Source organism: Schistocerca cancellata, chromosome 3 (assembly GCF_023864275.1).
Source record: "Schistocerca cancellata isolate TAMUIC-IGC-003103 chromosome 3, iqSchCanc2.1, whole genome shotgun sequence".
In the NCBI taxonomy this organism is placed as follows: domain Eukaryota; kingdom Metazoa; phylum Arthropoda; class Insecta; order Orthoptera; family Acrididae; genus Schistocerca; species Schistocerca cancellata.
In genome coordinates this window covers 796,798,644-796,811,310 of record NC_064628.1, presented here as the reverse complement: position 1 = coordinate 796,811,310, position 12,667 = coordinate 796,798,644, and the positions used below count along the sequence as shown (strand labels likewise).

Below are 12,667 nucleotides of genomic sequence, written 5' to 3'. Positions count from 1 at the left end.
GAGTACCAATCGTCCGCTGTTCGATCGTGTGTATCGGAGAGCACCGAATTACGTAGGGATCCAAAGGGAACGGTGATGGACCTTAGGTACAGAAGAGACTGGAATAGCACATTACGTCCACATGCTAACACCTTTTTATTGGTCTTTTTCACTGACGCACATGTACATTACTATGAGGGGTGAGGTACACGTTCGACGGGCGTTTCATAAGACGTGGAGGACGCATAAATTGGCCAGCCCGTTCTCCTGATCTTACACCTCTGGACTTCTTTCTGTGGGGTACGTTAAAGGAGAATGTGTACCGTGATGTGCCTACAACCCCAGAGGATATGAAACAACGTGTTGTGGCAGCCTGCGGCGACATTACACCAGATGTACTGCGGCGTGTACGACATTCATTACGCCAGAGATTACAATTGTGTGCAGCAAATGATGGCCACCACATTGAACATCTATTGGCCTGATATGTCGGGACACACTCTATTCCACTCCGTAATTGAAAACGGAAACCACGTGTGTACGTGTACCTCACCCCTCATGGTAATGTACATGTGCGTCAGTGAGACTGCTACGGTCGCAGGTTCGAATCCTGCCTCGGGCATGGGTGTGTGTGATGTCCTTAGGTTAGTTAGGTTTAAGTAGTTCTAAGTTCTAGGGGACTTATGACCTAAGATGTTGAGTCCCATAGTGCTCAGAGCCATTTGAGCCATTTTTTTGCGTCAGTGAAAAAGACCAATTAAAAGGTGTTAGCATGTGGACGTAATGTGCTGTTCCAGTCTCTTCTGTACCTAAGGTCCATCACCGTTCCCTTTGGATCCCTACGTAATTCGGTGCTCTCCGGTACACACGATCGAACAGCGGAGGAGTGGTACTGAAGCGTCAACTTTAGGTTACAATATCTCCGGATGTAATTAACATTTTACAATGCAACAAACGGCACTGATTACGTATTTGTTTATGTGTTCAGATGTGCTAACAAAACTAACGGGGTTCCATTTAAAAAAACGTAGGTTTGTGTTAAAAAATATACTTCCGTGCATTTTCTTATGGTTTATATTAACCAATTACACTAGCCCCTCTCCTCACATTCGGTCTGTGGAATCGATTCGTCAGTATTTGATGTGGTTTACGAAATATATCTAGCGGTAACGTTAGGTGACTCACCCTGTATGTGAGGAGAAATCTGATACACATGTCGGTACTCGTTCGGCCTATAATTTTATGCACGACACTATGAAGCATAATATTGCTCACTGAATGCAAGACGTATTCGTGACAGGTTCCGCTTATTACGAGTATGTTCACCTTTGAGTGGAAATAGATAAAATATTTCCAAAGAGGCGAGTGCGATGTAACTAAATGCGGTAGCTGAAGGTGGTAGTACACTCATGTTCATAAAAAAACAGAACACTTTGAACGACTGAAGATAGGACATTCATATTCGCAGGACATGTACATTAGTGTGTTTTGCAGAAATGTTTAGCACAGAAATGTTTAGCACAGGGCCCACCATTGGCTTTGATAACTTGTTACATACGTGATGGCACCGACGCGTATAAGGCGCGAATGCCGTCCTGTGGTATAGCCATCCATGGTACATTCACCCGGTTTCACAGTTCATCTACGGTGGTTGTCACTGGGTCACAGTGCTGCACCCATTGTTTCGCCATATGCCACACATTTTGTGTTGGTAGCAAGACTGGGGATCTGGCGGGACAGAGAAAAATGTTGACATCCTGTGACACAAAGAAGGCACGTGTTCGTACAGCAACACGTGCCCGTGCATTGTCTTGCTGAAAAATGCCGTTTGGGTTGTTGTGCAGAAAGGGTATGGCTATGGGTTGCAAGACGTCATTCGCGTAGGTCACAGCTGTGACAGTCCCCTGGACAAGCATTGGCTGTGATTTGTGGTTGTGTCCAATAGCACCCCACGCCATAAGGCCTTCAGTTGACAATATACGTCTTGTGCGAATTTAAGTTACCGTAACGCCTCTCACCCTGCCTGGCCATCATTTTCAAACAAAGAGAACCTGTATTTGTGTGAAAAAGCCATCTGAAGCCATTCCTGACTCCAGCGACGTCGTTCCGCACACTATTGCCGTCTAGCATGTTTCTGCACATTCGTCAAAGGTCGGCGGAGAAGTGGACGACGCGCACGTAACCCGTGCAGTAATGAACGGCGACGGACTGCCAGCCCTGATAGTGTGCGATATGTTACAGTATCGTACTGTTGCGCCAGAGCCGAGGAGGACGCAGATTTATCCTGCGATGCCATTCAGATGAGGTGTCGATCTCCTCCTGTGGTGGTCCGGGTGGTGCGACCTGATTCATCTCTTCATGTTCTTCATATTCCGTGAACCATTATGCACAAACCCATTGCACTGTCATAACACTACGTCTCACACGAGCAGCAATTTCCCGGATGGATAGTCCAATAATGTACCCTTTCTCAAACTCACTGATTTGATGGTACGGTTCGCGCATACGTCTGCGAGGCATCCTCCATGCCTACCCAAGTCACACTGATCCATTACCTTCGATTTACAGAGACAAAGAGAGCCGCAAAGACATTTTACCGGTAAGTTGTGTTGTGCTGCGATATCTAAGTCCTTGTACCCGCTGCCCAACATGTTTCAAATAATAATAATTTCTGCAGAACATACATGTCCTGTCAATATTAACATCCGGTCTCTAGTCGTTCAAGATGTTCCGTTTTTTCTGAAGATGTGTGTATTTTCATTTACGCAATTCAGGGCGAGCTTCGACTTAGAAATGCACCACTTGGCATGACTACTAACAAAGAATCTAGACTAAAGCATGAATGAACACGTAAGAAGACGCAAATTCCGAAGGAAAGCACTTCAAAAATTTCAGGAAGAAACACGAATTTAATTTAGGACTAAGCCAGTGCACGAAATAATAAACTGGCTGATTCATGTGCCACACGGTGTGGCGGAATGGTTAGCACACTGGACTTGCTTTCGGAAGAACGACAGTTCATACCACCGTTCGTTCATCCAGATTTATGTTTCCCGTGATTTCCCTAAATATCTACAGGCAAATGCCGGGATGGTTCATTTGAAAATGTCAGACTGAGACTCATTGGAAAATTCTTCAGGAAATGTAGACCATCAACAAAGGAAGTAGCCTACAAAACACTCATTCGACCAATACTTGAATATTGCTGATCAGTATGGAATCCGTACCAGATAAGACTGGTAGACAAAACAGAGAAAAGCAGGATGCGCGAAAGCGTCATACAGATGATCAACCAACTCCCGTGGCAGACGCTGCAAGTTGAAATTCCAAGAGCATACGTTCCTAGAAGGGTGAACTAATATATTACTTCCTGCTATGTACATCTCGCAGAAAGGTGTTGAAGATAAAGAGTTTCTATGCAGAACAGAAGCTTACCGGCAACTTTTCTTCTCACTAACTGTTCACGACTGTAATAGGACAGGGTTGAGATGACAGTAGTATACAAAGTATCTTTGCACCAAACACAGCAAGGAGACCTGCGGGTATAGATGTAGATGAAGACCTTGCGATCCGTCTCTAATGACGACGCTTCTATGGGACTTCAATCTTCCTCCTTTTTCCTTTTTCACTGATCTATACGCACACGTGGGTGCATCTTCTCACGGACGAAAGCTCCCCCTCTTCCTCCCTCCACCATCAGCATTCTACGAGTGCAAATTGTTTAAAGACAACTGTAAATGTGACTGTACAACAATTAATTTCAGCTCTGAATGGACATCTACCGAAAGCTGCTACACGATCAAACAACTCAGTGCCTAATTCCAACTTACGTCAGCAAACTGAAGGAAGATACCGAACTTTACTTACGAGTTACCAACCAAAGCTAAAGTGGTGGCGCGAACTACAGGGTTATTACAAATGATTGAAGCGATTTCACAGTTCTACAATAACTTTATTATTTGAGATATTTTCACAATGCTTTGCACACACATAGAAAAACTCAAAAAGTTTTTTTAGGCATTCACAAATGTTCGATATGTGCCCCTTTAGTGATTCGGCAGACATCAAGCCGATTTTCAAGTTCCTCTCACACTCGGCGCAGCATGTCCCCATCAATGAGTTCGGAAGCATTGTTGATGCGAGCTCGCAGTTCTGGCACGTTTCTTGGTAGAGGAGGTTTAAACACTGAATCTTTCACATCACTATGCGTGAAACTTGCCCGCACGCGTTCAACCGTTTCTTCGCTCACTGCAGGTCGCCCCGTTGATTTCCCCTTACAGAGGCATCCAGAAGCTTTAAACTGCGCATACCATCGCCGAATGGAGTTAGCAGTTGGTGGATCTTTGTTGAACTTCGTCCTGAAGTGTCGTTGCACTGTTATGACTGACTGATGTGAGTGCATTTCAAGCACGACATACGCTTTCTCGGCTCCTGTCGCCATTTTGTCTCACTGCGCTCTCGAGCGCTCTGGCGGCAGAAACCTGAAGTGCGGCTTCAGTCGAACAAAACTTTATGAGTTTTTCTACGTATCTGTAGTGTGTCGTGACCATATGTCAATGAATGGAGCTACAGTGAATTTATGAAATCGCTTCAATCATTTGTAATAGCCCTGTAGTTCCGCTAGCGACTGTTTACTGCGGGACTCCGAGTTTCAAAAGAAACGAAACGTTGCTGACACACTCTGCGTTTACCATTAGCCCCAGAACCACCAGCATATTGTAAGGCTGGTATAGCTTATGCACACTGGCGTTTATTCCCTCGTTGCCCACGGAACCTCCGAAACAGTCTGATTCATCAATTCAACCACTCAGGAGAGCTTACAGAATGGAAGGTGGACTAAATAAGTATTATTTGATAATAAATAAATACATTCTCCGAGTAATCGTTCGTCCAGGGGCTTCTCACAACAGTAAAAGAATTATTGGATACAAGAAACTGGGAACTTTTGCGAACTTTTCCCTTTTTTCCGTTGTAACATAAGTCAATGGTTTCATGGTTGCAATGTCATGAGACTACACGGGGGGGGGATGTCGGAAGCAACCACAGCAGTAAGTGTGACTGTCCTGGAAGTACGAGCGTCAACTGTGACTCACCGGTATTCGATCGTCAGGGCTTCCAGTTTTCTTGTTCTTTTATTATTCACAAAGAGATGGTCTGCCACTTCATTCTTCGTCATTCAGAATTATCTGGTCACACTGGAACTGTGCGTCACATAAACACCGTGCAATACGGTATTGGAAATGCACGATAACAATACGCAAACTCATCATCAATTATAGCAACATTGTACTCCTTCAAATGAAGAAAATGATTTGTCGCACGATACTCCACTTTATTAGAGGGCTGAGCCATTTTGTTTATGAAGTTTATTTTATCGAATTCATAATTGAAACTTGATGCGTAATCTCGTACAGTCATGCTTTGGACTTCTCATTCTTGTTACAGCCGTGATCTACAGTGCCAGTCAGATGATTTTATATGATACCGTCTTATGTACGGTGGCCACAATGTGTTGCAGCGAATTCGGGCGACTGAAGGGTCTTCAAGACCTGCGCGAGTGCCGGCGTTCCAACATCATGGGCTCGCTGGTGCAGAACGCGTCGCCCTTTCTGTTCCCCTGCACCATCGAGTACTCCCTCATCTGCGCCGTCATCCTCTACGCCATGTGGAAGGACGTCAACGCCTACTCCAGGGGCCGACAGAGCTACTCTGGTGCCTACGGCAACAAGATCAGCACTACCAAGGTATACTGCTGTCCCATCCATCTACTAACTACACTTCGTAATGACGACATACTTCTTCTTATATGGATATGATGTCTGTTCGTTAGGACACGTCCGAAAGAACAGACACCATTGATGACCTGCAGCCGTCTAGAACGAAATTAGAATTATATTAATACCTTCAGCTGCTGACGGGCGTTGATATATATCAACGGGGACAGGTGAAAATGTGTGCCCCGACCTGGACTGGAGCCCTAGATCTCCTGCTTGCATGGCAGACGCTTATTCCATCTGAGCTACCAAGGGCACAGAGGATAGCGCGACTGCACGGACGTACGTCTCCCGCGAGACCCACAACCTTGTATGTCCACACACTACATTCGTAGTGTCCCACCCCAACACACTCATTACTCATGGAAGACTTACGGGACTTGGTAAGAATGTGGATGTGTGTGATGCCCTTACGTTAGTTAGGTTTAAGTAGTTCTAAGTTCTAGGAGACTGATGACCTCAGATGTTAAGGGGGGTAGGACGTCAAATAGGCCGACTTGGAGCAGGAGAGGCACCACAGGACATTTTAATTTCCACTGTCTACACTTTTACAAATAAATTCATAAAACTTTGTCAGGATGACCAGGAAAGATTCAGAATTCACACTCATAGCACTGGAAGTTCGAAAACATAACGAAGTAATTTCTTTTACATGTGAAATTTCATCATTTTTTTCACTTACTAGTGACAGCATTTGTTGCTATAGGTACATTTTTCTTCATAAGTAAGAGAGGTTCTTCGATGAATTTTGCACAGCATAGAAACCATACTTAAAGCTCTATGAAACTCTAGAATTTTCCAAATCTATTAAAAACTGTGGTAAAAATTGAGGTAATGAACTATAAAATTTGTGTTTTTTCTAAACATGAAGTTTAAAATATAACAGCCCATTCGTTTGTTCATAATTTAAATAAATTCTAGAGTTTCATACACCTGTAAGTATGGTATGTATACTGTGCAAAATGTATCGAAGAATCTCTTTAACTTATGAAGAAAAGTGTACCTATAGCAACAAATGTTGTCATTAGTAAGTGAAAAAATTATGAAATTTCACACGTAAAAAAAATTATTTTGTTATATTTTCGAACTTCCATTGCAATGAGTGTGAATCCTGAATCCTTCCTGTTGATGCTGACAAAGTTTTATGAATTTATTTGTAAAAGTATAGACACTGGAAACTAAAATGTCCTGTGGTGCCTCTCCTGCTCCAGGTCGGCCCGTTTGACGTCCTACTCCCCTTAAGACCCATAGTTCTCAGAGCCATTTGAACAAATGATGAGGAAAAATGCGACCATTCTGTTTTTGTTTGACCGCATGGCAGTTTGAGACGTAATACTACCTATACGTACTCAGTGAACTGCGCCATTTCGTTCAAAGGGGTCATTGTAACTGGAGCTACAGGGTGACTGTTAGGAGGAATTAAATAACAGCACGAGCAGCGCTTTTATTTCCGAGCACAACGTGCGGTTTCGGCTACCAGAGTTCTTTTCCAGTGGTTGATTTCACGAAATTTGATTGATAGATCCGCGATTAATGGACAGCGAACGATAGGAGGAAACTGTTTATGGTGGAAGATGTAAGTTTCTATTAAGATTCCGGTAGTCGGCTGACTGTATTTTGGTATGGGATACTGAGTTCCTTGAGGTGAATGAGGTAGGGTTTGGTACAGACAAGCCGTATCTTCTGGTACGGTGATGATAGAAATATGTGCATTTTTGCTTTTTTAGGTGGATGTAAATAAGGGATTTTCAGCGAACTAGGTATTTGAGGAGATGTGAGATGCAGAATTAGCGATAAAGATGATTGTTGAAGAGAATAGAAGAATCCATAAAAGGTAGTGAACTACGTTCAAAAATGTCAAAAGATTTTTCAGAGACCATTGCCAGTCACAAGATGAAGCAACACATTTCGAGCTACAAACATTATCTTCAAGCTACAATCACAATGCAAAAAACATATTACAAAAGGACACATATAGATGAAAGTTCTTTCAGTTTGGCATGTGATGTGGTTATGTTTCTTCATATGAAATGGTACTCTTCTTGTGATGTTCTCAGCCATCTCCATTGCTACAGCTACTTGCACCTTATTAACCATCGTCGACGAACTTGTAAAGGACAGTTACAACACGCCATCATAGTCAACGCCCCTATAAACAACCCTACTGTGAAGATGAAACAAGACGGCGGTCAAAACAAAGCTTTTTTTTCAATTTAATTATCGATTTTAATTTGTAATTCATCAAAACAACTTTTATACTGTCGTTTTTATTATCAAATTCTCACAGTCCCTCTTATTATAATATATTTCGTCGACCAACTTCCCAAATGCGACAACAAGATGTGTAGAAGTCACTACTTGTGACAAATAACACCGTGGTCGACACATCAATAGTTAAAAATCGAAACCAGCTTTGTTTTAAACACCATTTCCTTTCAGCTGCTCACTAGAGTTGGTCGTTGTGTCGTGTTTTAACTGTCCTCTGCAAGTACAGCCGTTAACAAGCTCTAAGGAGCTACTGCTATAGAGGTAACTGAATACACCACAAGAAGACAGCCATTTCGCATTACAAAGATGACCAGAGCGCATGCCAATGTGTAAAGTACTTTAATATTAGTGTGGACCTTTCTAAAATGTTTTCTTGCATTGCCATGCAGCTGATCCATCCACGTTGCTGACAAGAATAATACGCAGAAGAATCGAAAAAGAACATTGAGAATGTGTTAGACAACAATCAGATTGGTTTAAGGAAAGGTAGGGGCACCTGAGAGGCAGTTCCGACGTTGCGACTGATAATGGAGGCAAGAATGTCGAAATATCAGTGCATGTTTCCAGAATGAAATTTTCACTCTGCAGCGGAGTGTGCGCTGATATGAAACTTCCTGGCAGATTAAAACTGTGTGCCCGACCGAGACTCGAACTCGGGACCTTTGCCTTTCGCGGGCAAGTGCTCTACCATCTGAGCTACCGAAGCACAACTCACGCCCGGTATACTCACAGCTTTACTTCTGCCAGTATCTCGTCTCCTACCTTCCCAACTTTACAGAAGCTCTCCTGCGAACCTTGCAGAACCAGCACTCCTCAAAGAAAGGATACTGCGGAGACATGGCTTAGCCACAGCCTGAGGGATGTTTCCAGAATGAAATTTTCACTCTGCAGCGGAGTGTGCACTGATATGAAACTTCCTGGCAAATCTTCCTCAGATGGTAGAGCACTTGCCCGCGAAATGCAAAGGTCCCGAGTTCGAGTCTCGGTCGGGCACACAGTTTTAATCTGCCAGGAAGTTTCATATCAGTGCATGTTCATAGGATTTTCTGATCTCGATAAAGCGTTCGATAGTGTAAAGTGGCGAAAGATGTTCGAAATCCTATAAATAATAAAAGGTGAAGTATAGGGAAAGACGGGTAATATACGCTATGTATGAACCAAGAGGCGCAATAACACTGGGACCTAGAACCAAGTTCTCTAGTGTTCTCATCTGTTTATCTGTATGTTCTCCTGTTGCAACATTATTTCAGTGTATCTCTGCACCTTCCTGTGTAGTCGGCACAACAAGTGAATCTGTGTGTTTGTGCGGCAGGCGCCGTCGGCGCTGCAGCCGGCGCTGTACCCCGGCGGGCAGTCGGGCCAGCAGATCTCGGTGGACTGCGCGAGCGCGCACAAGGGCCTGTTCGCCGGCGTGCTGGTGCTCGTGCTCACCATCCTGTCGCTCATCCTGTTCTGCGTGCTCAGCCGCGACCGCGCGCTGCTCCAGATCAACGCCTGCGAGCTCACGCTCTACTCGGCCGCCGTCATCGCCACGCTGCTCAGCATGTGGCGCATGCGCCACCTAGAGTTAGTAGCACTTGTTACACCTAATCTACACTCACGCTCATAAGGACAGTGCTGGTACATGGTAAAACAACGTTCTGGTGGGCGGTTTGCGGGTTTAAATCGCCCAGGGGTATGACCATGCGGTGCTTTTGACCTGCGGTCGTCGCACGGTGGCGCTGGCAGTAGTCCACATACGCAGAGGTGTGTTGGTGCATGTCAGAGTACGGTGCAGCAAATAAGTGTGCAGACGTTTACAGGCGTGCTAATGGTGACTGTGTGTTGATAATGGCTCAAAGAACACATATTGATGACGTGATGAGGGGTAGAATACTAGGGCGACTGGAGGCTGGTCAAACACAGCAGGTCGTAGCATGGGCCCTCCGTGTGCCACGAAGTGTGATCTCAAGATTATGGCAACGTTTCCAGCAGACAGGAAACGTGTCTAGGAGCTACAGTACGGGACGTCCACAGTGCACAACACCACAAGAAGACCGATATCTCACCATCAGTGCCTGTAGATGGCCACGGAGTACTGCCGCTAGCCTTGCTCGGGACGTTACCGCAGCCACCGGAACACCTGTCTCCAGACACACAGTCTACAGACGACTGAACAGACATGGTTTATTCGCCTGGAGACGTGCAAAGTGCATTCCACTGACCCCTGGTCATAGAAGAGCCCGTAAAACCTGTGTTAGAATGAAGTACGTGGTCATTGGAACAGTGGCCCCAGGTCATATTCACAGACGAGTTTAGGTATAGTCTGAATAGTGAGTCTCGCCGGGTTTTCATCTGGTGTGAACCAGGAACCAGATACCAACCGCTTAATGTCCTTATATGGAGGTCGTGGTTTGATGGTGTGGGGTGGGGTGAGATTATGATTGGTGCACGTACACCCTTGCATGTCTGACAGAGGAACTGTAACAGGTCAGGTCTATCGGGACGTTATTTTGCACCAGTATGTCCGCATTTTCAGGGGTGCAAAAAAATGGTTCAAATGGCTCTGAGCACTATGGGACTCAACATCTTAGGTCATAAGTCCCCTAGAACTTAGAACTACTTAAACCTAACTAACCTAAGGACATCACACACACCCATGCCCGAGGCAGGATTCGAACCTGCGACCGTAGCAGTCCCGCGGTTCCGGACTGCAGCGCCAGAACCGCTAGACCACCGCGGCCGGCAGGGGTGCAGTGGGTCCCACGTTCATCCTGATGGATGATAACGCACGGCTCCACCCAGCTGTCATCGTGCAGGAGTACCTTGAGACAAAGGATATCAGGCGAATGGAGTGGCCTGCCTGTTCTCCAGACCTAAACCCCATCGAGCAAGTCCGGGATGCCCTCGGTCGATGTATTGCTGCACGTCTTCAAACCCCTTCGACACTTCAGGAGCTCCGACAGGCACTGGTGCAAGAATGGGAGGCTACACCTCAGCAGCTGCTCGACCACCTGATCCAGAGTATGCCAACCCGTTGTGCGGCCTGTGTACGTGTGCATGATATTCATATCCCATATTGATGTCGGGGTACATGCGCAGGAAACAGTGGCGTTTTGCAGCACATGTGTTTGGGGACGGTTTTCTCAACTTATCACCAATACCGTGGACTTACAGATCTGTGTCGTGTGTGTTCCCTATATGCCTATGCTATTAGCGCCAGTTTTGTGTAGTGCCACGTTGTGTGCCACCACATTCTGCAATTATCCTCAGTTTATGAGAATGAGTGTATATTCCACAAGCCACACTATAGTACGTGCCCCAGAGCACTTTGTGTACCACTCTCAGTTTCCCGCTTTTCTATCCCGTCACGAATTTCGCACGAGAACACTAATTACTGGTAACCCTAAAGTAAAATCTCGAATCACTAATATTGGCTCCATGCTCATATCGTGAGATACAGTGCCTGACAAAAAAGTTAAGCACCCAGGAGACATGATCAGATGTTAATGAACAAGGGACGTTCAATAAGTAATACAACACTTTTTCTCGGACAATTTTGTTTGAAAAAATTCTTTTGTCGTGGGATATCGTGGAACATTCTCGCTTCAGCCTTATTTTATGGTGTTTCGATACTTGGCGGCGCTGTACGTAACCTTCAAAGTGGAGTCCGCAACGCGGGTGCGTTCAAACCAGAGGACTGTCATTGAGTTTCTCCTGGCGGAAAACCAGAGCATCGCTGACATTTATATGAGCTTGCAGAATGTTTACAGGCACCTGGCTGTGAACAAAAGCACGATGACTTGTTGTTCGAGGCGTCTGTCAGCATTGCAACAAGATTGGGCAGAACCCCCGCGTGACGGCTGGCCGCACATAGCTGTGATCCCTGGAGTGTTGGAACGTGCGGACACTCTCCTTCGGATCACAATCAAAACTTCACTGCGCAACTGAACGTCTGTGTTGGTAAAGCTGACACACTCGTACACCAGCTTGGGTACTCAAAGCTGTGAGCTTGTTGAGTTCCTCACCGCCTAACAGAAGACCATAAAGAAAAATGAAGTGCCATCTGTGCTGAATTACCTGCACGTTACAAGGATGAAAGTGACAAATTTTTATGGAACATCGTCTCAAGCGATGAAACACTTCATAACTTACAACTGGAAACAAAACGACAATCCATGGAGTGGTGCCACACAAACTCTCCTCCGAAAGTAGGTTCAAAGGCGCACCCTTAGCCGGTAAAGTCATGGCGACGGTCTTCTGGAACTCTGGAGGGGTCCTTCTGTTTGATGTCGTCCATCACAGTGCAACGACCAACTCTGAAGTGTATTGTACTACCATCAAGAAATTGAAGATTCGACTTCAGCATGTTTGTCGCCATGAAAATGGAAATGAACTTCTTCTTCATGACAACGCAAGGCCTCACACGAGCCTACTCAGCCGAGAGGACCTATTAAAACTTCATTGGACTCTTCTCCCTCATCCACCCTACAGTCCGCATTTGCACCTTCTTACTTCCATCTGTTTGGCCCAATGAAAGATATAGTACGTGGATGATGAGGAAGTTATTGACACAGCAAGAAGCTGGCTCCGAACAGCGGCTAGTCGAGTGGTACCATGTGGGCATACAGGCCCTCTCAAAAAGGTGGCGTAAGGCTGCAGCATTG

The 12,667-nt window shown here is 45.3% G+C and overlaps 1 protein-coding gene across 1 annotated transcript in view; it reads left to right on the top strand.

The window, feature by feature from the left end:
* The window catches only part of LOC126175860 (proton channel OtopLc-like), a 148,575-nt gene that overhangs the window by 116,145 nt on the left and 19,763 nt on the right, over positions 1-12,667 (top strand). Inside the window, exons 8-9 of the mRNA XM_049922871.1 lie at positions 5,498-5,723; positions 9,334-9,587. Of these exons, the coding sequence (XP_049778828.1) occupies positions 5,498-5,723; positions 9,334-9,587 (480 nt within the window). The remainder of the gene's footprint in view (positions 1-5,497; positions 5,724-9,333; positions 9,588-12,667) is intronic.